At 41.0% G+C, this 25,620-nt stretch overlaps 1 protein-coding gene across 1 annotated transcript in view; it reads right to left on the bottom strand.

Moving 5' to 3' along the window:
• Positions 1-23,895, bottom strand: part of TKT (transketolase) — a 25,791-nt gene extending 1,896 nt beyond the window's left edge. Inside the window, exons 1-12 of the mRNA XM_019536925.1 lie at positions 23,746-23,895; positions 22,428-22,541; positions 21,484-21,581; positions 18,220-18,411; positions 15,971-16,089; positions 13,503-13,696; positions 12,674-12,838; positions 11,283-11,439; positions 7,324-7,454; positions 5,826-5,909; positions 5,529-5,622; positions 3,368-3,490 (exon numbers count right to left, since the gene is read on the bottom strand). Of these exons, the coding sequence (XP_019392470.1) occupies positions 3,368-3,490; positions 5,529-5,622; positions 5,826-5,909; positions 7,324-7,454; positions 11,283-11,439; positions 12,674-12,838; positions 13,503-13,696; positions 15,971-16,089; positions 18,220-18,411; positions 21,484-21,581; positions 22,428-22,541; positions 23,746-23,829 (1,555 nt within the window). The 5' untranslated portion in view covers positions 23,830-23,895. The remainder of the gene's footprint in view (positions 1-3,367; positions 3,491-5,528; positions 5,623-5,825; positions 5,910-7,323; positions 7,455-11,282; positions 11,440-12,673; positions 12,839-13,502; positions 13,697-15,970; positions 16,090-18,219; positions 18,412-21,483; positions 21,582-22,427; positions 22,542-23,745) is intronic.
• Positions 23,896-25,620: the final 1,725 nt, after the last annotated feature.

Below are 25,620 nucleotides of genomic sequence, written 5' to 3'. Positions count from 1 at the left end.
ACTGGGCGGTTTTTGGTGCAGCCGCCCAGAGCCCACACGGTACTAGGCTGTGGTGCGGCTCCTTTGCCGCCTGTGAGCTGTCCTGTGGCTGCTCCACACTGTCATTGCTGCTTCACTGGGCAGCCAAGAGGCAGCAGTGAAGGAGCTACATCAAAAACCGCCTAGCAGTGGTGAGGAGGAGGGCTGCTTTCCCCCAAGCTGAACAGCAGTTTCTGCCCAGCTATGGGACATCCCAGAGGTGGTGACAACATGGTGGAGATGCAGGACAACCCCACATGGTCTTTAAGTGGCTTCACCAGGAAGTGCTGACAGCAGGAGGGGGAAGGGCTGTTTTCCCCCCCATGCTGAGTAGCAGTCTGCCCCGCACTGCCACTGCTCAGCTCAGACAGGTGAATGTGGGGTCAGGGCTGCGCACGCTGGTCCCCACCTGTACCATGGAGCTGGGGTGGCAGGGGACTGGGAGCAGGTGGGCATGCAGGAGTGCAGAGACAGCCGAGCAGGAGTGCGGGGCCCACCCTAGTGCCCCAGGGCAAGCACCAGCGGGGCCCACAGTGGGACGGCAGGAGCTTAGGGTTCTGGCCGGCAGGGACTCTATGAAGCCGGGCCAGCTCCATCTCTCTCTGATGGTCCAGCCCAGCCCAGCCCAGCTCCAGACTCCTGCCAGCCCGTGCTTCATGCTCCTGCCACCCAGACTGGGCCCTGCCAGTGCTGGCTCCACGCTCCCACACACCTGCTTGCTTCCACTCCCGCTTCCCACTGCTTTCCCCACTTTCCTGCCTGCCTGCCTACCGGCCACTCCTGGACCACGTGGCTCCCAGCTGCATGGCCACAACAGCAGGACTCAGCAGGAGCTGGCCCAGCCCTGAGGACTGGGATGATCGCTCATGGTCCTCTCCTGCTTCCCTACCCCATCTTCTTACTTGAATTTCCCGCTCCAACACAGGGAGGCATGAACAACCCCACGGTCCCAGGCCAGAAGCCTCTGCTAGGCTGGAACTTCTGCCTGGGGTGGGTCAGGGCTGGGCAGACCTTGCTGTTGCAGGCTCCTGCTGTGGCTTCCCTTGGGTCCTACTGCCACTGGCTCCTGTCATCTCTGACAGGCAGCTGGGGGCAGGTAATAAATATTAATTTTCTAAATTTTTTAGGGGCCTCACGGACTGGATAGAACAGCCTGGTGGGCTGGATCCAGTCTGGGGGCCATAGCTTATCCTGTAGTTCAGAGTGTGTACAGTCTGGCAAGAAAGTGGTGGGGGAAGGGAAGGGAAGCTGTGTGGTGACTCAGCAGGAATCAGAAGGCAACAGGACATGCAGGAGGGAGAGAGGGAGGACAAGGGCAACTAGTACCCATAGCCTAAGAGGAAAACAGGGAACAGAGTAATGATTCATCAATTAAGCAATCAGCTGCTCTTTACATGAGCTCCCTCCCTCCCAGCACAGGGCATTGTGGGCTGTATTGTCTAGCTGGGTTTGTTTCCTCCCCACCCCATCCAAGGGCTGTGGGAGCAGCTCCCAGCAACAGCTATGTCCAAGCTGCTGTGTTATAGGTTAATTGTTTAACCAATATAATTAAAGAAGATTAAATGAGTATTTTTAAATGATATTTACATCCACAATACAGAGACAGCAAGATTTTCCTGAGGTGTGTTCTTACTTTACAGATTTATTAGGAATGAGCCAATTGCCTGTGAAGAACAACTGGGGGTGAGGGCAGGAGGGGACAGTATCAGCACATCCCAGGAGCATGGTGGGGAAGGAGGGAGGGAGAACTTGACCTGCTGTCCCCTCTGTCCCCCTCCACGCTGCCACCACCATCTCCAGCGCTGCTGGCCTCATCACTCCCACACCTGCTCCTCAGAGGCGGTGGAGCACTGCCATGATGGCGGGGACTGAGTGGTGGGGGGCGGTGAGTCCAGCACTCAATCGCACATCTCACAAATACCATACCCACACAAGCCCCCCACACCCACAGCTCCCCACACCCACTCACCCATACACCCCCTGACACCCCTGCACACCCCACACACTATACAAGAGTAAGACTGCATTTTGCACTATTATGCAATCACTTCTAGATATACAGCACAAACACACACAAATCAGGACAAAAATATATTTTTTAATTAAATTGAAATATATTATTATGGTTGTTTGTATATAATTTGGTTTTTTTTCCTGTTTTAAGATGGCAAGCCCTCTTCCCCTAAAGGAGTACTTCTAGGCACAAGGGGAGGGACTTTTGGTGGCAAAGGTCAGAGGCAAGGGGTGGGACTTCTGGTCCCAAGATGGTGACCAGGGGGCAGGGCACCTGTCAAGGGGCAGGGCTACCCATGCAGCCCTTGACAGCTTGCCAAAACTCAGCAAGCAGCCCTCCGCCTGAAATAATTGCCCACCCCTGAGCTAACCAGTACGTTAACCAGTTATCGCTGCACTTATCGGTTAAACAGCTGTTTAACTTTTCATATCCCTACTTTGTATACATCTGTCTGTCTATAATGCTCTTGGAGCACTCCAACTGGTTACTGAAATAAGCAGATTGCAGAATACTACCACGATGATGGTGGGGATGGAGCTGGGGGGGGCGAGACCAGCACAGCTGGCCTCACCCCCCCCATCCCCTCCGCCATGGCAGCGCTCTGCACTCCGATTGGTTGTTTCACTAACCGGAGTGCTCTAAGAGCATTATGGACAGACGGACTAAGCACTTCATTATATAAGAATTAGCTTTAGAAACTCTTTATGCATCTATGTTATGTTCACATCCTCCTTACACTGATGGTGCTCCATAAGCCCGGAAACCAGATACTAGCCCTGTAAGCAGCTGCAGCAGGGAATGAAAGTTGGGCAATGGGAATGCAGGCGAGAGGTCCATACCCCGGATTACTTGAGCTGCTGTTGCACAGTGGTGGTGAACAAACTTCGGGAACCAAGCTGATGCAACTTACACCAGGGCAATTAAGAGAGCTGAGGCTGCAGAACCTGGCTCATGTCAAGCAGCTCAGAATCAAGCCCACTGCTGCAGCTTGACTCTGCTACACTCTACCACGCTGTGTGTGCTCTCTGCTGACCACTGGGCTGGGGGAGAGGCCACAGCCCCACATTCACTCCCTTTGATTTATATTATATCACCATGCTCAAGACTTCACCTGACTCTTGTCCTTACAAGGCCAAGTAAGGAACCCTCCTAATTAGCTGCCATGTTTAAGGAGACATTTGCAATGAAGTAGGTTTGCAACTTTTTTTTAAAAAGGTATTCAATCTGTAAAATCAGCTTAGGACTTTTCTGAGCCTGAATAAAAAAGGAAGCCAGGGGCCCTTCCAACTCCAAAAGCCCTACTTGGTGAGCTGTCACCCACTGAACCTGACTTACCTTCATGGTAATGGTCCTCCACAGTGACAATTCTGCCTTTAGTTGCTTTTGCATTTTCAAGTATAGTTTTCCTATCCAGGGGTTTTATAGTGAATGGATCAATCACTCTGATGAAGATCTTTTCTGAAGAAGTAAAATTGTAAAAATGATTGTACAGAAGAGTGAAATGGCCTTGGAGAATGCAAGAAGTATTAACTTAATGAAAACCTGACTGGGAACACCTAGAAGGCTCTTAAGTAATTATTAAAAAAGCAGCTCTAATGATTACTAGAGTATCCACCTAAGACATTTAAATGACCCTATTTCCACAGCACCCGGATGTCCACATTCTTTAATGTTTTTCTTTTCACAACACCTCTGTGGCAAACCAGGAACTTAATCTGGGGGGGCCCACCACCCAGGGAGGCATCCTAACCACTAGACTATCCTTCCTCTTCAAAGTATTACTCACAGGGTTTTTATTCTCAACTTAAAGTGAAACAGGCTCTCCCCTCACTTCCTTGTTCCTGGTGATTGCTCCTGTTCCTGGCACAAGTGCTTTTACCTCACCAGAGATCTACATGCAGTATTTCAGCTCTCCTTAGTCTGAAAACTCTCACATAAGCTCTCCCTTGAAGACCAGTGTGGCTACGTATGCATCGGAAATCACTACACGTTTCCTGAGGCTGCTGATAAGCTCTAACTTTATGTTACAATAAACCTGGAGTTTGAGATGCAGACTATCTGCTAAAGCAGAGCACAGGGCAGAGGAAGGGTGCAATGTGACAAGCTATCTTAATTTCTGCTGGCTGGATGCTAGGCTAGTATGTCAGAATACCATAAAATCTGGTCTAATTTGTGCCATCTACCAGCTACCTTAAAAGGTCAATGCAACACAGCCAGGGTTCACTGAGACATAGGGAAACCTCTACATTACGCTGACAGTCAGGAGGCAGCTTCGCAACTGCTAAGCCAGCTCTCTGCTGTCAGAGGATGTCCCTACTGTAGGGTTATGTCTCCACAGCTGGTTATATTATGTTTAGAGTCTGTGATGAAATGAAAAGCAACTGTAGTGCAAAGGAGGTTCTGGGTCTAAGAATCTTACAAGAGTGGCCTGCATCCTACAGAGCTCAAGACCATGGTAAAATCTCTTTCCAACCAGTCACTGTGTGCACAATGGTATTTATGTGAACTAAGGCCTCTGAAGCCTTATTTTCATTCCACTCTGGTTATCTTTTGTGTGTGTAACCATTGACTCAGAGGTGTTCTTGTCAGTTGCAACTTGTTGTAACTCCACCGAAAGGTTTTTATTTTCTCCAAGAGATAGTGTCAGTGGATTAGAACACATTGGCTTTCTGTGTCTAGTAAAGTGCTGATGCACTTATCAAAGAATCAAGTGACCAATGAAGTGTACCTATGCATGAAGCTTTGTATGTATCAAATCTTATTACAATTACCCTCTTTCCCAATACAGCAAATGATTCATGCAGAACATAAATGCACAGGTTAATCCTGGTGCCTGAAGCGCAGTTAAGTCTCCTCAATGCCTCACCCTCATATTAAGGGCTTAAAACATTCTGGGCAAAAAAAAAGTCATCACCACTACCACCAATATTATTAATTATAATAGTATGTACAATAATAATGACAATATTCTACCAACTGGTTCTGATGTCCTTGAATCACTCTAGCTCAATGCAGTTTTCAAACAAACATACAAGGCCTAATCACGTATGAACATGAGAACATAATGTGAGATTTAAGAGTCAAATTAAATGAAAATATTTCAAAAGAAGGTGGTACTTGTAATCTAACATATATTTGATCATTGTGGATCATAACTGTTGGCATAGTTTAGTTCAATGAGATAATCAGATGGTCACTGCTGCACTGTATATTCTATTAGTATTATTAGACTGGCTTAACAAAAAATACAGAGAGACTGTTACTCTTGTAAGTAGCCCTACTAAATGAAACAGCTACTCAGATAAAAAGGGACTATTCTTTATAAGACTGCCAGGACAGGGTGAACCTTGCATATTTTAGTTAAGAGAAGATCAGATGTTTCATAAATTTAAAAATGTAAAATCTCATCAGTGTGAAGGTCAGGCTTGCTCCAGTCAGGCTGACTGGCACTGTTCTCTTTATGTTTATTTAAAGATAAAAACCAATCTCTAGTCACCTTTCTTCAGATGCTCTGCTGCAGCTAGCGCTTCATGAAGAGTCACTCCTGCTCCAATTACAGTTACTTGGTCATCCTTACTCTTGAATACCACCTAAGAGAGAGAAAAAAAAACACAAAGGAGGATTTGCTTAGTTTAGTTTGTAATACATAAATTAATCAACCTCAGTAGGTAAGACCACACGAATGTTCTTTACAATATTGAATCTTTGATATTAGGTTCTTTGGAAATAATGTTTTTTTGAGCATGAACATGGCGTGTTTGTTCAGTTCCATGATCCTCTAGACAGTACTTACCTTGGCCTGTCCAATATGGAAGTCCTCATTGCTGCTATAAATGACAGCATTTTCAGGACGACTGGTCCTTATGAAACAAATGCCCTGTTTCCAAAATGAACACAGAATGGGTTTATGAAAATAGCCATGACAGACATTCTGATTTTCAAATATATAAACAATACATAAATGGAAGAAAAAAATTATTTTTCATTTGTTAAATCCCTTCTCTACTATTTGTGGTTTTACTGAGTGAACTTTCCCTGTCTATCAGTTCTCAACAAATTCATAAGTGCTTTCTGAATTACAACTTTTGGTCATTGTAGCACCCTAGATTTTTAAAATTTTTTTACCGTGTTCTATCATAGTTAGTCTTCCACAGGCCATCTTCGCTCACCTATCTTAGCTTTTGGAAATGAAAATCCTACCTTGCCTAATTAGATTTTTTAAAGTTTTCTAAACTGCTAGGGAAACAAAAATCCTAGCTTCCGGTACAAAAAAAAAAAAAAAAAAACTATCCAAAAGAAGAAAGTCTCAACTGAAAGCCAGGAGGCAAATATTATTTCTTTCAGATCATGTTTAAATGCTCCTCAAAAGTAACAATTCCTTTAACCAACCATGCTTGATACTGCAAATTCTCTCTCAAATTCATAAGAGAGAGCAAACTCATAAAGGAGTATTAGGAGAAGCATAAAGACAGTAGCTAAAATTATTCAATCCTTGCTTGACTCAAACTCCTGTTTAAAAATCAATTTTTTTTTTTTTTTGGAGTAGGAACCCTATAAATCTTAGCTGCCGCTGGCCACACACACATTGAAGTGAGCAGACACAGGATTAGAGTTTTCCTGATGTCTCTATTACAGAAACAATAGAAGCACATGAACAGTGACTTGTCCAAAGGTGGATGGGAAGTTGGTAGCACAGCAAGCAACAGAACCTGATCTGAGTCTCAGTTCTGTTTCTTAAGCACATGTACAAGCTCACCAACAGAAGAGTCCAAGATAAAGGGCCAGACTCTTAGCTGTTATAGATCAACATAAATCCAACAGAGCTACACTGACTTATACCAGCTCAAGAGGTACTCCAGAAACCATTGTTGACTTTCTTTCAACATCCTCAAGTCATGCTTAGTCTGGTTCATTGGGGTTGAATTTGCTCCCCAGAGAACACCACCCTATTTTAAGTTTTGCTTTTGGCACACAAGCTGATGATTAAAAACAGAGCTAGTTAACACTATACAATCTGCTCCTATTCCTGCAAAGGTCTGAACCCACTAGACAATGACTAACTACTCGTTTATCTCTCTGACAAATTTGGCCCATATTACTTAACATCTTTTATTTGTGTAATCAAGACAGGATACTTTTACACCTCTCTAGATGAAGTGCATTTCCCAACAATGGCAATGCCTTAAAGCCTCTTAAATGAATGGAGGCACATTTCAAAAAGATGCACTGGTAACAAAAAGCAAAATCTTTGTATCTTGTAAACACTACACTTCAGAAAGAGTGGAACATACCTTCGTGTTGGCTGCTATTTCTACTGCTTTTTCAGTAGCTACGGCATCACTAGGATAAAAGACAGTTGAATTGGGAACAGCACGAAACATGCACAAATCTTCCAGCCCCATCTGGGAAGGTCCATCCTCACCTGAAAGAATTAAAACCACAGGTAACAGTGAATACACGTCTGCTCTTTGTATTTACCATAGCAGTGAGGTTTAAAATAATACAGAAATGTATACATCAGGCACACAGGGCATGCAAGTCTACCTGCTTGAGAAAAGAATCATCTTGTCCTTAAACTTGGAATCATCTAAACAGTAAATAAAGACAGAAGGTGACTAAAAAGAAAGAGAAACTAGGATTACAAAAGAAAAATGAAAAAATGCACTAATGATATGATATGAAAGAAAGAGACAACTAAAACAGAAAATACACAGACATAAGAGGAGTGATCACATCTGAGCATCTTCAGATTTATATTTCTACATAGAAATGGCATGAACCAAACTGGATTTAGCTCACTGCAGTCACACTTTTAGACTGCCGCAAATGTGAAAAAACTGCACTGATTTATTCAAAAGTCAACAGCCCATTTGATATAGTTATTTTCAGATACCTGAGTTTGTTTAAAGAATATACAAGGATATGTATTTTCATAAACAAGCATGAATAATGAGAAAACGTATTCGTTTAAGTGTATTTTAGGGCATAAAGTGCAGCTACGGAAAGGAGAATCTGAAGTCAGAACCAGGGACTGGATGCCATGATTTTTTATAGATAAAAATATAACATAAAATATCCTTATGAGATTTCCAGGATGTCAATATTCCAGAATAGTCATGCAAAGACTCTTGATTACGATCATGTCTCTGCCTGCAACACCAATTACTGCTTGCTGCTTGCAATTACTGTTACACAAGAGTGGAGAGATCACAAGACTTTCAAAATTTCAAAGAAGGCAAGCACCAAACCTTAACTTCTTTGTGAACTTAAAGTGAGAGCCAAGCCAAGAGTTAACAGTCTCATCATGCAGTCTTCATAAGGGGGTAGGGTGGGGGTCACCTCTCACTGACATCTGTATATTTAAAAAAGCATGCACCTAAGACAAACTGGACTTCTGTATGCATTTCTCTTCACTAAATCTGAAAGATGGACCCAGAAAGATCTGTGCTTCTTGTGGAAGAAAAGTGAAATTGGTAAGCAAAAAGGCAGTAGATTAAACAACCCTGACAATATTGGGTAGTTTCATTCACTGTCATCACTTACATAAACTTTTTTATGTAGACTTTTACAACACACTTTCATTATCATCAGGGATCCTGGCTTTCTCCATTTAAAAACCCATAATTCTCTGTTTAAACCCACAAAATCCGTGTTATTCCACGATTAAAAGGAAATGCCTCTATATAGTGTGCCTCCTTCACCCCCTCCCCTACACATTACCTATGTCCCCACACTCCCTTCCTCACACACCCACCCCCTTCTTCACATACAGGAGGGCTGGGGCCCTGGGGGTGGGGGGCAGCAGGTCAGGAGTGAGGGGCACCAGCGGGGCCAGGAGGCTGTGAATGAGCACCAGCAGGCCGGGGTAGCAGGGCAGGATTGTAGGTTGGGAGTGAGAGACATCAGTGGGGACGGGGGACTGGGCCAGGAATGAGGGGCACCAGCAGGGCTGGGGTGGGTGGGCTCTGTGGTTCAGGGGTGAAGGGCAACAGCAGGTGCAGAGCACCAGTATAGCAGGGCTGCCTGGTGCCACACAGCAGTGGCGGGGGATAGCCGCAGCTGGACCTATGTCCTGGTGAGTGAAGGGGGCAGGGGGAGCTCTGATTTTTCTATGATAAAAACCCAAAATCAAATGCCAAAATATATAGGTATTTAGAATTTATTTTACTATAATGATTGTGGCACTAGTGGTCTTCCAAATTGCTTTAAAATTGTAAATATATCAATAAAACACTGTGTTCAACTGATACACACACACACACACTACAATCATTATAGTCTTCTCTTGTGGAGGCCGAATAGGTTCAGGCCCTCTAGTCTCTCCTCGTATGGCCTGCCCTGCTGCCCCCTGATCATGTGAGTGGCCCTCCTCTGGACTCTCAATGCTAGCCACATCTCTCTTGAAGTGCAGTGCCCACAACTGGATGCAGTACTCCAACTGCAGCCTGACCAATGCTGCATAGAGGGGGAGAATCACCTCCCTGGACCTGCTTGTGATGTATCTGTGGATGCATGACACAGTGCAGTTAGTGGCTCATGTTTAACCTGGTGACAACAATGACTCCAAGATCCCTTTCCGCCTCTGTGCTGACGAGAAGGGTGCTCCTCAGCCTATAGGTATGCTGCTGGTTCCTTCTCCCTACATACAGTACCCTGCACTTGTCCACATAGAATTCCATCCTATTCTCATTTGCCCATCTCTGTAACCTGTCCAGATCTGGCTGGATTGTGTCCCTTCCTTGTGGCGTGTTCACCTCGCCCCACATCTTGGTGTCATCAGCAAACTTGGACAATGTGCTTTCCACCCGTTTGTCCAAGTCGTCGATAAAGATGTTGAACACTATGGGCCCAAGGACTGAGCCCTGGGGAACCCCACTGCCCACATCCCTCCAGGCTGAAAACGACCTGTCCACCACTACTCTCTGTGTGCAGCCATCCAGCCAATTAGCCACCCATCTGATGTGTAGGCATCCATACCACGGTCACCTAGCTTTTTTTTTTTTATGAGAATGGGGTGAGACAATGGGGTTAGAAGTGAGGTAAAAAAATTTAAGTGATAATGGGGTCATTACAAAACATACTCCACTGTGAAACATCCCAAATTATAATGGTTGTGAAGAAGCCAGAAAGCAAAATCCTCACAAAGGCACTACAGCATTTCGTTGTCCCAGACTGGTGATAACAACATTTTCTCTAGTGGAAAGAGGTCCTTTTCTTTTTTAATCCTGCATAAAGGCTCAAGGGGGAACACTAAACTACAGGTTGTGAAAAGGTAGCAGGACTGGTCTTTGAAGAAAAAGTGATTTGTAAGAAAAACGTTTAATGATATGCTTAAGCCATAACCTGATCCACTATAATGAGTGTGGAGACAGTCACAGACTCTGCTATGAAAACATGTCAAACACCTGTTTAACTGAGCTAGGGGTGAAACCCAGTCTAAACACAGTTACAGAGGACCTTTAAACCAGAATAACTGCATCCACCTTAATGGTTGTAATGCTTTGATCATTTCCAAAAAAAACCACAAAACAAAAAAACCCAATTAAATTAAATAAATTGGTAGAAGTAACTCCCTATATAGTTAGAAAAGGCTTTAATTCACTAGGATCACATCAATCCTCCTTTTTGTTTTGCACTACAACTATTTAGTGGTTGTTCAAGCATGAAAGTCATTGGCTTTTTCCCGCTTGCTTGGAGAAGCTGTTCTGGATTCAAGGAGATTTTTTTTTTTTTTACTACAGGAAGAAACATGAACTAGCCAGCAGTAACTGAAAGAGGCACTGAAGTGAACAGTGCACCTACTTTGAGTTTCTGAAGCAAATCTGTATTTGTAGTGAGGTTTCTTTGTATTAACTGTTACAATAAGAAACATATATTGTGAAAAATGAAAATAATTATATCAAATGGGCACATTTAAGCAGTAAATCGTGTCCCCCCACACAACAAAAATATAACAACAACCATCAACATTTATGTAGCCACTTTCATCCAGGTATCAAAACTCTTTACAAAAAGTGAATACTGTTACCCCTCCAAAATTAGCAATAGGAACCCTGAAGCAGAGAGCAAGTGAACCTCTTTCACAGCTGCACAGCAGGTCAGCAGAAGAGATGGGGATGGAATCATTTTTCCTTACACCCAAACCAATACCTTTCCCACTGGACTACTGTCTCTACAGTTTTCCCAAAACTCTACAGTCAGTAATACACCCACTGGGATCTTCCAGGAGATCACTACAGGTTTCACTTACCAATAGATACACCACAATGAGAGCCACAAAGATTGATGTTACTCTCAGAAATGGCAGCCATGCGGATCTGATCAAATGCCCTGGTGAAAAAAGTGGCAAAAGTGCTGGCAAAAGCAATTGTTCTGTCACGACAGGCGCAGCCAACAGCAACACTCACCTGGAGGCAAGAAGTAGAAAAGTCAACCTAAATTAGAGACAAAGCCAAAACACTTACCAGACACCTTTTTAATAGCAGAAAAGATATGTCATGTAACATGCTCCACAGGAATTCTATTCTCCCTCTGAAACCCCTATTCCACCATGGCAAGTACCATAATACAAAAGCTTCTTTCACCATCTCCAACCTTGTTCCTAGGCTTTTTGTCAAGAAAAATTAATCCTTCTGCCATGGCAAACCTAAATTCCTGTCTCTACTTATTGTTACAGATTCTCTACCTATTATCCATACATGTTCTCCTTCCCAACAGCCATTCTATGGACTCACAGGGTTTGATTTTTCTCCAATCTCATTTCTTCTGAGAGTCAAGATTGAGGGTCAAATATTTTACATGAAGAGCTGTATGTTTACCAGCTAAGGATGCATCTGTCCACCTTCCTTTGAAAGGATGCACATCACAAAGGTTTTCCTTTCGTGAGGAGAACTTGGTCCTGATTCAGGTTATTACTAGTCTCCCAAAATACTCTGCAGAATCATTCATTCCATGGTCACAGAAATTATTCCAATCTTTGTGGCCCTCCTTCTCTCATTTATACTGATACAAATCAAGAAGAATTGCAGTAAAGCCAGTGAAACAAAAATGAAAAATCTGAGAGAACACCTGATGCTCTCTCAAATTACAAGTTAATTAAAAACAAAATTGCCAAATACTGTCATAATTTATACCCACGCAAATCCATTTGCTACAGTGAGGTTATACAACCGCAAGTGAAACCTTGCCTCAGAAGTACATAATGTAATAAATGATATAATATTTGAACTCAAAACTCTTTATAGTTTTCTTTCTATCCCCACATTTTACAGCTACCCCAAAGTTGTTGATTATCAAACTCTAGTGTTGTACTTGCAGTCAAGAGAGAAAGCTAACAAGTTTTTCTGTAGCTAACTTCCTATAGATCATACTGTGGGATGCAATGCTCTTGCTTATACTCTGTTTTTATATGTCTGTTAAAAGAAACATAATGTGATTTTTTTTAAGTCTTACAGAAGCATTCCCATTGTGGTGAGCAGCAATTTGTTCTAAGTAAAGGGCAAGTCAATGTGTAATAACAATAAAAACATCTGCAAAGCACAAATGCTAAAACCTTTATAATCGGGACAAAATAGGCTAAAGCATCTCATCTTCTGCTATGTAATACACAGCAGTATTGCCTACAGCAATGAAACTAATTACCATGTTCTGTTCAGCAATATAGCACTCAATGTAGCGGCTAGGATGGTCTTTCTTGAACAGCTCTGAGAAGGTGGAATTCTTTGTATCTCCATCTAAAGCAATCACTCTGTCACTGGCTTGGCCCAGTTTCACAAGTGCATATCCATAAGCTTTGCGGGTAGCCATCTATGAAGAAAAAAAGAAGCTATTAGCATCTGCTCTGGGGTGTGGTCTTTTGTTAAAGACATCAACAACAACAACAAAAGAAGGGAAAAACACAAAACATTATAGTGTCAGATCTATTCAGTTGCATCAGAACATACAGACTCTTTGTCACTCTTTTGATCAAGACACACACATAACTGTTATCCTCTACCATCTGCACAGTCATACAATTGTTTGGCTGTTTAGGATTCCATTACGCCATTGACCTCAGGAGTAAAACTGGATAACTCAAACCAGCAATACGAATAAGAGTTTGCTGTAACCCTTTCTACATGGAAACCCCACCCACTTGTGTATGTAATTTCCCAAATGCTATCATCTTGAAAGGGTGTGTTACAATGCAGAGGTGAGTAGTCAAGAAGTGAATGGGGAGCCTCTGGCAGTCAAGTGAAAGGCACTGAGGAAAGGAAATAATACTGTGCTCAACACAGTTTCTATTTACGCAGGGTTTATGGGTGGAACTTGTAATTCGTTTCCTTCATCAGGTAAAACACACTGCATTTCACACAACAGAAAGGTAAGTACAAGAAACATTTTCATTGCTGCCCTTCCTTTCATCCATAAAACACATTTATGCTGCTAAGATATCTGACAGAGAATAACTTTGTGGTAAACAAGGCAGTACCTTCTCTCCTACTTTATAACTTGGTGGGGATGGCATCTTAACATTTTTAATACTTGTTATTGGCACATCCTCTTCCGGAAGGGCAGGAGAAAGCTTTTTCTTGATTTGGATTTTGTCTTCAAGTTCCTGAATGACTTGTTCAGCCATGTTTTTTGGAAGGGGCTTCCCATGCCAGTTTTCCTTATCTTCAATACCTGTATTGTTAAAATTATAATGTATGTAAGAACAGGAAATGGCCCTTTGTTTCACAGTCCTTATTAAGGTTAATGTATTTAGACGCTTCTAGCAAACAGAAATCAATCTTGCACTTCAAGTTAAAACTTCATAATGATGTTGATTGTGAACAGTTATAACTAGGGACCTACCCAAATCACAACTGCATGGATTTCGTGGAAATCACAAAATTGGGTGATCCTTGAGAAATCCGTGCAGGTGGTTGGGTGGGGGTGGGGGGAGAGAACACAACCTTTCGAAAAATAAAATGCTGGCCTCCCAGCCATGCAGCCTGCCTGAGGGAAGGGTGGACAGAGACTGCGGCACAAAGGCAAGCAGGAAAGACAGCTGCTGCCCCCCACTGCTGATTGGCTGAAAGGGCTGCCTGTTGAGCAGCCCCACCACCCTCCTCCAGTCAGTGGCAAGAGGTAGGGCTACATAACAGACAACTCTTCGCCAATCAGTAGCAAGGGGTGCGACTATACAACAGACAGTCCAGTCCTCTGCACCAATCAGCAGCAGTAGGCAGGGCCACCAGGGCCCCTCAGCCAGAGGCACAGGGGGGCCCTGGCCAAGATAAGCCCTTGAAAATGGCAGCCGGCTCTGTAATCTGCCCACAAAATTGGCCAGCTGCCTCCTCGAGTTGGGCAGACCCCTAGTTAAGAGGTAGACCCATAACAGAGTTGAACGAGCAGCACTTAGGAAAGCAGGCCCATAAGAATAGCAACATTTAAATCTTAAATGCAATTTCAGCAAGTACTAAATCTGTAGCCAAACAGCATTAGCTCCTGAAAAAGCTAACAGCCACCTGATAGTTTTGGTGCCCATGTAAGCAAGGCCCTAGAATGTTGTGGGAATAATAAAGTCTGACACAGTTTTAATCTTGTGCGCTTAACAGTAGTGAAAAAAAACTATAAACCTTGAGCAAAACACTTATTATTCGTTTGCTTATTCAATGAAGAAATATAGGTATTTCTCAACCTTTTCAGACTGAAAGCATCTGTCATTAGACTCAAGGGGCTCCTTGAAAATGCCAACTTTTAGCTTTCACTTGTTTCTTGACTATGGAAAAGAACAGAGCAAGTCTTCTGTTGCAAACAACTTAGAAAGGTCAAAACAGGTCAGAATGTTTTTGACACAGTGAATTCCTATCTCTAGGTTCGTTTTGTGAACCATGTGTAGGTGTCTGCACACCTAACAGTGGTAATATGTGATGTCTCGCAGCACCTTTAAAAAGAATCTCAGAGCACATTATGGTTCCACAGCACCGTGACTGAGAATCAATAGTTTATACTGAATGGGGGGGGGAGGGGGCAGCAAGGGCACTGTCTGGCAGGAAAGGAAAACCGCTTGGTGCCCCAGTAGGACTCAGAATGCAGCAGGCCAGGTGGGAGGGGGTCTAGCATCCACAGCCTAAGAAGAAAACAGCCAGCAGCCTAATGACCCATCTTCTAAACTTCCTCCCAGACAGCACCTCATGTGGGCTTCATATGTTGTTTGGCTGGGCTTGCCTCCTTCCCCCAGTCAAAGGGCCACAAGAGCTGGGAGCAGCTTCCAGTGGCAGTTGTCCCAGTTGCTGTGTTATCAGCTAATTGTTTAGCCGATATAATTAGAGGAGGTTAAATGAATATTTTTAAAAGGATATTTACATCCCTAATTCATAGCTAGTTTTTTATCCAGAGTTCTTATCCAATCCCTCTTTAGTCTCTCAAGCAAAAGCCTGAGAAGCTTAATAACAGAATGCTGTTCTAAGCTTTTTGAACAAACATCTTACAATCAAGTCATAAAAAAGTGTGTTTTTCATAACTTAGTTAAAAAAACAAACAAACCAACAACACTTCTGCAGGTTAAACGCTTCCTTAAACAGCTATCCAGACCTTGGGATTAATATATAGCAATATAGAGATGAAGCAAAGAGAAGAGCTCATACTCATATTAGGGATTTCTATACATAAGATGGAAACTTTTAAAAGGACTCAGTGAGGTATATACAACCCTAAATTTACTATTGAATAGAACTAGTCAAAATTTTCTTCCAGTTTGTTCGAAGAAATAACTACATTTAAGAAGTGGTTTCAAATGCATGGAATCTTGTAAATCAAAAGGTTGCTGCATCTGCTTTTGAACTATTTCTAAGCAATCAAATGATAAAGTTAATCCATATATTAAGATTTTAATGAAGGTGTTTGAAGCACTCTTTTATGTAAACCACACAGAAGCAAGAATTTATATTGAAGGGATGGCTATTGTGTTACCTGATATTCCCCTGCCTTTGTAAGTCTTTGCAATAATAGCAGTTGGTTGATGTTTGGCCTGACCAAAGGCTTTGCAAAGTTCCTCCACACTGTGCCCATCAACTATGATAGCATGCCAACTGTAAATGCAAACAGACAGCTTGTTTATAAAGAGTTAAAACGTGAAAACGTGAAGCTCTTACCACATTTACTTGAATCTAAGATGATGCTGAATATAAGATGACCCCCCCCAATTAGATTCTCCATATGAAAATTTTATAAAATTATAACAATTTTCCAGGTATAGAATCTAATTATTGGAGGTTTACCTTGAATTTGTCCACCTCCCAGGTAGCCCACTCCCCCATTACTGTCAGACCCCGCTCTCCCCGAGTACATAGAAGTGAGGAACAAATTTGAAATGACCAAAACACTGACCTTGAAATAAACATAATTTACCAGATAGGATAATTAGTACAGATTCCCACTGCCTTCTTACTTCATCCTGAATTGAAGCAATTTACCCCTTTTGAAACTGCTGCAAGTTTTAGCACAGGTACTCCATAAGCACACTTCTAAACAGAACATCTGTACTTACTTGTATATTGTACAAACTATGCATCGTATCAGTTCAAAGCCAAAACGCATATGATTTACCAGATTGCTGGACCCCGTCCAATGAACTGTCTCAACAGTTCATTTCAAGCCACTTTGACCCCACAGCTCAGCACTGCTTAGTATGTCTGTGTAATCCAGATACCATTCACAAATGATCCATATGCTGATTAGCTCCCCACTCATGACTTGAACTGGGCGCTCATATCAAGAGTCCTGGGATCCTCCAAAAATTTATATGTACATGAAGTGTGGGGCAACTTGGTCTGGTTCTACCTCACAGAGGACAGGGTCATACTATTCACATACAACAGGCTGAGAGAGGGGGCTAACAGATGGATTTTGGGTGAACTTCTTAGGACCCTGTTTGGTAATGTTTGCCAGGCATTTAAGGCTGGTGAAGAAACAGGAATAGTTGGAAATAGGAAAGAAAGGCACAGCTCAGCTATGGGAGTGAAGCCACAATGTATTCAATGTAGTGTCTTACCATAACTTGAAAAATAATTGGCAGAGGGGGACTGCATAAAATAGCCACTACCATACATCTTATTCAGGTGAGTTTCACTAACCCATCCTTGTGGTATGTTCCCATCAGTATGTTTCCCCATATGGGCCATGCGTTTTATAGCCATGCTCAGTGTTGGCTGCATTTAATCAACTTAATAGTTGGTTCCCATGACTGAGAGTAAGCGCGCACTGCTTTTGTCTATTGTTAAACTGCTGCCAATGTACTGAATGAGGTTTCCTTGGATGTGATTATAAGACAAGTGGCTTTCCACCCCCCATGCTGATTAGGGGGGAAACTTCATCTTTTAACAGAGTAAATATGGTAACTCAGACCCTATACAATGCCTTTTTATCAAAGGCTTTCAAAACTATAAACTGACATTCACATGAGATCATAAAAATATATTCTTTTTTAAAATAACAAAAATATGGAAGACAGGTTAGGCACTAGCTTGAAGTTCATAGTACAGCAGCAACTTCAACAGAAATGGAACCAAGAAATCATCTAGACCTCTTAACGCTAACCAACTCTGCTGCATTTCTTTCCATAAGTCAGCTAATTCTAATTACAAATTAATTAACTTCTAAAAAATTAACACTGGAGATAAATTAGACAGTAAGTAGGTGTAACATAGACCAAACTACTGTTTGATTTATAGTTTCTATTAAGGTATTTTGAAAAGTAATTTTTATTCCATATATATTTTCACACATGTAAAATGTATTATAAATCTCTAAACCAGCTGACAGCTCTGAAGTAACAAAATTTTTGTTTTAAATACGTTTTACACTCTTCTTCCTGTTCTTCACAGAGGTGCTATATATTTCAAAGTTATAATGCACAGTTATGGGTAATTCTTGACTAAATTTTGCAAACAGTGTAAAGTGTCTGGAGTACCAAATAAGTTATTCTAATAAACCAATATAGATAAATGCCTTAATTAAAAAAAAATCCAAAAACCTAAAATCTGCAGTTTTTTAGTGTTTTCACAGTTCTTGACAAAAAGATCCGATCCCGTGAGGTACTGAAAATATTCTTCATGGTGCAACTGAAAAATCAACACACTTCTGTGCATCTCTGAAAAATCCTTGAGAATGAATACAACACACAGCCTAAAACAGAGAACACTAAACTTTCAGCCACATACCCAAAAGCTTCACAGCGTTTCTGGTAGATTTCAACATGATGCTGCAGAGGGGCAGGGTCACTTTGTCCAAGACGGTTGATATCAAATATGGCAACCAGATTATCCAGTTTGTAAAACCCAGCAAAGGCCATTGCTTCCCAAACAGAGCCTTCAGATACCTCCCCGTCTCCAAGCAGACAATACACACGATAGCTTGAAAAAGGGAGACAAACCGAAAAAACCTCAAGCATGTTGTAAAATTAGGACAGTATTCAATTAGATAAACATGGAACTAGTACAAACCTCAGAAAACAGAAGCAACTAAAATGTAATATATTAAGGGTATTAGTGTACTGCCTTCTCACTCAGGTTTGTTTTGTTCCCCCCAACTGGTCAATACAGTCTATATGTGATAAAGCAGGCTGTTCAATCAGCAGCCAACAGATGGCATTGGGCCTGCAAGGGGTTAATGTGTAGGCCCATGGGCTCCTGCCTAACCGCCACTCCCATCATTGATCCTACTGCTGTGCCCAAGGTTTCTAGGGCAGGGCTGCATGGCTGGAGGGTGCCTAGTAAGCTAGCTGCCCATACAGCAGAAAAGGCAGTGGACTTGTATTGCCTGTGCAGCAACAGCCAGGGGAGGGCAAAAGGAGCTCACACACAGCAGCTGCGGGAGGGGGTGGGGAGGGAAGAAGGGGGTGGTGGTGGAAATGCTCACACTACTTATGCAACAGGGGGTCTAAGAGGCTACAGGGTATGCAACTCCCTTGGGATGTTTTGTCCAGCTTTGAGCCTGCAACCAGTGCAGCACACAGCCCTGATTCCTTTGATAGAGGACTGTATAAACTGTGTAAATTATTGAGGTTTATAGCATCTGGCACTGAGCAGGAAACTGAAATACAAGAACTAACCAATGGATCTCTCAGAATATTCCAAATTTTGCTATTTTATACAAACCACATAGCTAACTTAGAAGCCAAATGGTAACCATGTAGATGCCTTATTTGGCCAAATTTAGCTTTCAGAATAAGCTACAAAGCTTAAAATCAAAAGGAAACTTTTTTTTTTGTTTTTAATTCTAATGGAAAAAAATATATACACAAACTCCTGTTAGAGAGAGAGAACCTGGAAAGGACTGAAAAGCAAAATAGGACAAAAGTGGTGCAAATTGTTTATGATATTAATTTAGCTTTAATAATCTAAGGTGCTTTTAATAATTCACTTAAGGAAAACAATGTAATACGTATATTTTTTATGTAGACATTATCCCTTTAAAATATAAAAATCATGCTATAGGGAAAAAAGATTCCTCTGCTTTGTGAGGAGGAAAGAACAGATTAGAACAATTACTTTGGAAATTTTGTCAATTTTTACTGAATCAAGTAATCATAACAATTTATAAATGGATTTTCAAAACACCTAGTAAAGAGACGTGCCAACTGCAAACGTTTCAAAATATAACTGCTTTATTAAAAAGTTTTAAAAAACTTTAATTATGAAAAAAGTTATGGCAAGAAATATATGGTAAAGCCTGGAAAAATAAATGCAATAATCTTTAAAAATAGTAACAGATTGCTGTCAGTGACAGCACTATGCCACTGTTTGCTTTAAAAAACAAACTGAAATTGTTTTAAGTGCACACAGCAAGATTTTCCATTATTTCAATCCTAATACCACTCCAGTTTTATATGTGCAACTGTCTCAGGAAAATTTATTTGATCTTGGGCAATGTGTGCACCTCCATGCAAACTGTGTCAAGTATAAATTAAAAAGCTGTTAAGTGTGGTAAAAATCTAAAGGAGAAACATCATTTCCTCGTAAAAACCTCCACAACACCTATAAACAAACTGATAATTACAATCACAAGGAGAGAACACTAGATTATTGACAACTGTCAAGGGGATTGAACACAGCTGCAAGATAAGACAAAGTAAATCTGAAAAGGAATTACAACAATGAATCTTATTTTAAAGCTGGAGTAAATATGCCTGTTGAACACTCACTGTGACTCAGCAAGAGCACTGACAATGCATTAAACTATTTCAGCTTTTGCTTCCTCATTACAGTACAACCATTTTATCATTACTGCCTAGAGAGAATACCTACATTTTCATTACAGGAAACCATGAATTCTGAGTGGAATCTGAATTACATGAAAGTGCTTTATATATTATGTGCAGGTTACTGGCCCAGACACGGAACTGGATGCTATTTACCAAGCACTGCCCCAGTATGGACTGATGAACTTAGCTCCTAGTCTTTATCTGCTGTTGCCAGTCTTTTTTAGATGGCTGAAAAGATCAGTGTAACATGTCCACTGCCTGCTGGAGATCACAAAAGTAGAAATATACATACCTGCAAATATCAGCTTTAATACAAAATTGAGTAAAGTGATTAATGAATAATTATAGAACTATTAAGCTGTGTCATACTCCCAGAGTGAATACTATCCACTAAAATTTATTTCACAACTTGCTTGCCTGAACTTGATAGTTCACTCAGCCAAATTACAATCCCATATATGCAGGCTGCTCTCCAGGACTGCACACAATACCACTACTTGCTGTCAGTAATTACTAGTTAAATTCTTTCTGCAACTACCATCTGCTAAACTGCATTAAAATCAGCAAATCATCTTTCACAGAAATTATTTCAAGCCAGTGAAGTATAGGATTTAATACTCTTCCTAACTCAGCAACCTGGATTTAAATGTGCTAAAACTGTCATGTAAGATACATCAACTCCATTAGACTGCCTCCTTCTTCATACAGATTTGCCTTTGGACACTTACTTCCCTCACTCACCATGCTAACAAGTGACAGAAACAGACATTCCTGTTTCATTTGAGCTGCATGGCCTTCAGTTGATATTCTGAGCCCAAATTCATGACCCAGTAGTTTCCCTTTAACTTAAGTGGTTGCCTACAAGACTCCTTATCCCTCTTATTTCCTTTACCACCATAATTACTCTGAAATTATTATATTGTAACTTATCCCATCTGTATGTATGCCTTCAGTTTAACAGTACTCTCCATATGCTACTCCCCCAGCACTACCTTTTCTACTCTTCAGGATGCATATGATATGCATGCATTGATTCCTGTTAGTCCTTTGGCCTCTGACCCCGGCCAACCTGTGCTTTGTCATTTCAAAACTGCATTCTGAATTGGGTCCAGATGTTGAAAACAACAAATAAAGAAATTTTGAGGTGGGTAGGAATTCAACATTTCCACAGCAATTTTTTTTCAGTAAGTATCTACAAAGGTTAAACAGCCAAAGGAATTACCTAGCTCTGTCAAAGTATTTGCCAGTATAGGCCATTCCGCAGGCAGCACCAAGTCCTTGGCCAAGGGATCCAGTAGCTACATCAGTAAATGCTTGTTTCTGAAAATAAAAAGGCAACAGTTACTTGGCAGTAAGAAGAAATACAGGGCCCAAACTCACAAGACTCATAGAAGGTGGGGGTGGGGAATTTACTCACTCTAGTAAATGCTGTCAGGGCAGGATTCCTGCCTTGCTTTAAAAAAAGCTTTAGATGGCTCCAGTCCTAACCCAATTCATCCCTGTTGCTTTCAGCATGTTTACCTTAAAGAACTTCCCTTCACACACCTCCACCCTCTATTCTTCTGTGGCAATACCAATGGTACAATGGTCATAGTGCTATTAACTGCCTTGCAGCTATAAATTAATCCAGTTCCACAGGGGCCCTAAAGCAGATCAGGAGGACACCCTGAAATGAACAGCATGAGCTTCCATAGCTTTCTGATGAGGCTTGTTTGAAAGGCCACTTTGTACTCTGTTTTCCCTAGCATAGGCTGCTGGCGACAAATGTTGTTTCTGTGGGGGTGAGAAAGCGAGGTGGGGTAAAAAGCCATCAAGACAAGCACACAAAAGTTCCCCCTGGAAGTGAGCAAATATTGTTTCAGTTTACTATGGGGCAAGATAAGGCATGCTGGAACTTGATAAAAATGGGTTTGAACAGAGTCATTGTGGGTATTGAGAACTACAGGGAAGGGGAAGTACATTATGAAAATATGAAGAGTCATTTTTTGTGAGTTCACTTGTTTTGAAATGCCCATTTCTATTTTTCAAAGAGCAGATACTATCCTCTTTCATCTTTTTAAATCTTTCTTTACTGTGCAACTAGTTAGAACTTGCTACTAAAAAGGTGCCAATTCACACAAAGGACCTCCCTGTGTTGTATATTAAGTTTATTACTCAAATACTTACTGGAACGGGGTGTCCTTCCAAAACAGAATCAATTTTCCTCAAGTTTAACAGTTCTGCTTCTTGGAGGAAGCCAGCCTCTGCCCAAACAGCATATAAAATTGGTGCTGCATGACCCTAGAAGGAAACATACATTCTGAACAGAGAGCATCTTTCCAAAGTATCATGACCAAATCAAAACCCTGCTTGAGCTGAAGTAGCCATTGGGCTAGCACGATCACGGCATGCCAAAAGCTTATGCATTTTGGAGCAAATTAATCTCTAAAGTATTACCCTGACCTACCTTCTGTCTGATTTCAGGTTAACATGGCTAACCACCTCTCTCAATTTCCATAGGCTGACAGCAGCAAAGGAGTCATATGGCTAGTGTTACTCCTAGCCGCAAGTTATTGGGACCTAGGTGTTAGTGTCTTATCTGAATGCCTCCTTTCTCCAGAAACACAGACCCCCTTTCATGCCATGCTCACGCACTATGTAAAGCAGTGATTCTCAAGCAGGGTGCCATGAGATCATTTTAGGGTGCTGCAGGGTACCACTTACTATTAGCATCGTTAGGTACAGAAATACCCACACAACTTGCAAGATAAAAATCAGAGGTTTTAAATAGGAATCCACAGCATCAAAAACGGTCTGACCTGTCTTGGTCTGACAAAAACAAGAACAGTCTGACCTGGTCTTTCAGAGTTCTTTTCAACAGAACTGTTTAATTATTTTTTGGTAGTCAAAAAATCAGTGAAAGCTAAGAGCTGGTATTTTCTGAGGAACGCTTTGAGTCTAACCAGTGGTACCTCAAGTCTAAAAAAGGTTGAGAATTACTGGGGTGGAGTATCATTCACTGGACCACCAATAAACTCAACACTGTTCTCTGAAGAGCTTCCAACAAAGCACTAATCAGGCCTGACACTCAGAACTGAAGAGACTGCAAGTCAAAGTAGCAGGACTACAAACTGAGAGAGGACATAAACCTTGACTAATATATATATTAAAGCTTCTTGGCATCTTGACAGATTTTACAAAGAATATCAAAAGAGAATTTATAATTAACCTTATTTAATATAGAATCTATTTAGAGTTATTACAACAATACAGTGATGCATTTGACACTTATTTTCCGATATTCGTGCTACCCATTTCTATGTTCAACAAGCTTTACTTGGCATTTTTCCTTATCTTGCACTTCCCAACAGATCTTTACTGCCATTCCCATGAATATATACTGATAAGGACCATAAAGAGTAAGAGCAAATATCAGTCAAGAACACAGGTACATTTACAATTAATTAGACAAGCAAGAATGACACAGCAAGTTATGCTGCCTTACCTTAGAAAGAACAAACCGGTCATTGTTGACATTTTTGGGATCTTGCGCTTTGTATCTCATAGTATGGAAAAAGAGCACAGACATAATCTCTGCTGCACTGCAACATGATGTTGGGTGGCTACAAATCGGAACAGATTCACAATTATCACTACTGCCTAGTGTCAGCTCACATTTATATCATTAAAATACAACCCTTACCGTGAAGATATGCAGTTCTAAGTGTTTCTGATAACCTATACCATCTACTATTACCCTGAAGCCAATTAGCTATATTTTGAGAGCATCGGACATCTTCTTATCTAGTTCAAAGTGGATGCTAAAATGTAAGCTCTATTGATAGAGCATAGACATCTCTGTCTGGGCTCCTTGTTTCTCTTTAGACTAGAAGAATGTCATCACAATCAGTAATACAAAAATATACAGAAAGAACGTGCAGCGTGTGCTTGAAACTATTCTCTATTCATTTATTAGCAGAAATTGTATTCAACCAAATGCTTGGGGGAAATCTTTCTGGATGTCAAAAACAGCAACCTGGTCAGGCCATTTATCGGTGTGAAACCAGGCCATTTCTGATCTCAGCAATTACTACTGGTTGGAAGTGATACTGAATGAGGAACAATGTCCAAGCAATGGCTATAGCCATCCATATAGGGCCTGAAAGGAAACTCCAGTCTCCAAATTATAGGGTGGGTTTTGGCTCTATAAATATTTGCACTTTAGTGCGTGTTCTCTTTAAATCTGAACCCTTTTTGTAAAGCAAAAATAGGTTTGTGAAGAATGGGGGGGTCACAAAATATTTTTATTTTCCATGCATGTTAGGATTTAAGATATTACACTTCAATTGAAATCAGAGAACAAGTGTTTTGGTAGTGGCAATACCCCCCTTACCACTAGTAATATTTCAAACTAAAATGAGAGTTAAACACATGCAAACACTGTGAGCAACACAGGAAGTAAATGTTAGTGCCCCTTAGTATAAAAACTTACACACAGGGAACCAAAATACTTGTTTAAACCATGGTCCAAACATATTAGTAATTTTTGTATACATGTCAGTTAATGAAGAAGCCTTACATGCTTGTTTAAAGTTTTCATTCCTTTTAATTTTATTAACTTTATACTTAACCATATTTCTATGCACTCCTGGTCTTGGAAAAAAAGTTTTTAACAACCTAAAATGGTGAGCATGTGGAAATATAAAAATAAGTATAAAAATATAAATTAACTGAAAAACTGAAAAAAAATCTTTTAAAACTACTGATTAATAAAACATTTTTCCATGACAGAAAACAATACAAAATAAAACTACATCAGATGCTAGGGATCATTTTCAGACTAATGTACAGTTATGCCTGCTGTTAATTTTCATTCATAATCATTAGCATACTACAAGATCTGTGTGGGCTAAGTTACATTAAGACCAAAGGCACTATTTATTAAATCCACACCCTTGTGAGAAAAAGTAATATTTGAAATCTTATTAAGGACAATATGCAGCAGTTAATTATTTTGCTTTTTCTTGTACTCTTTCTTAGGTTCTTTTCATAGTTGCAAAACAATTTAGAATTTAAAAAATCGTGGCATGGTTTGTAAACTCAGGTTAAAAAAGAATTTAATTAAACTGAAATTGCATGAATACCAGAACAAAAAGAATAATTTTAGGGTAACAGGCTATGGTCAGACCTCAAATTGAAATTCAACTGCTTCTAAGAAAATTCTTGCAAATTCCATTTTAAGAACCTTATCTAGTCTTGCAAAGAAACCATAGCTTTAAGAGCTACTGAAAGCCATCTTCTTTATTTTTCCTAAACCTAAGCACCCTCCTTCCAAATCAAGAAATGATTCTGATTCAAATCCTGAATTTGGCCAAAACCC

The sequence above is a fragment of the Crocodylus porosus genome, unplaced genomic scaffold (genome assembly GCF_001723895.1).
Source record: "Crocodylus porosus isolate Cpor-Errol unplaced genomic scaffold, CroPor_comp1, whole genome shotgun sequence".
Taxonomy (NCBI): domain Eukaryota; kingdom Metazoa; phylum Chordata; order Crocodylia; family Crocodylidae; genus Crocodylus; species Crocodylus porosus.
The sequence above is the reverse complement of the archived record's forward strand: the minus strand, read 5'-3'. Positions and strand labels throughout refer to the sequence as shown.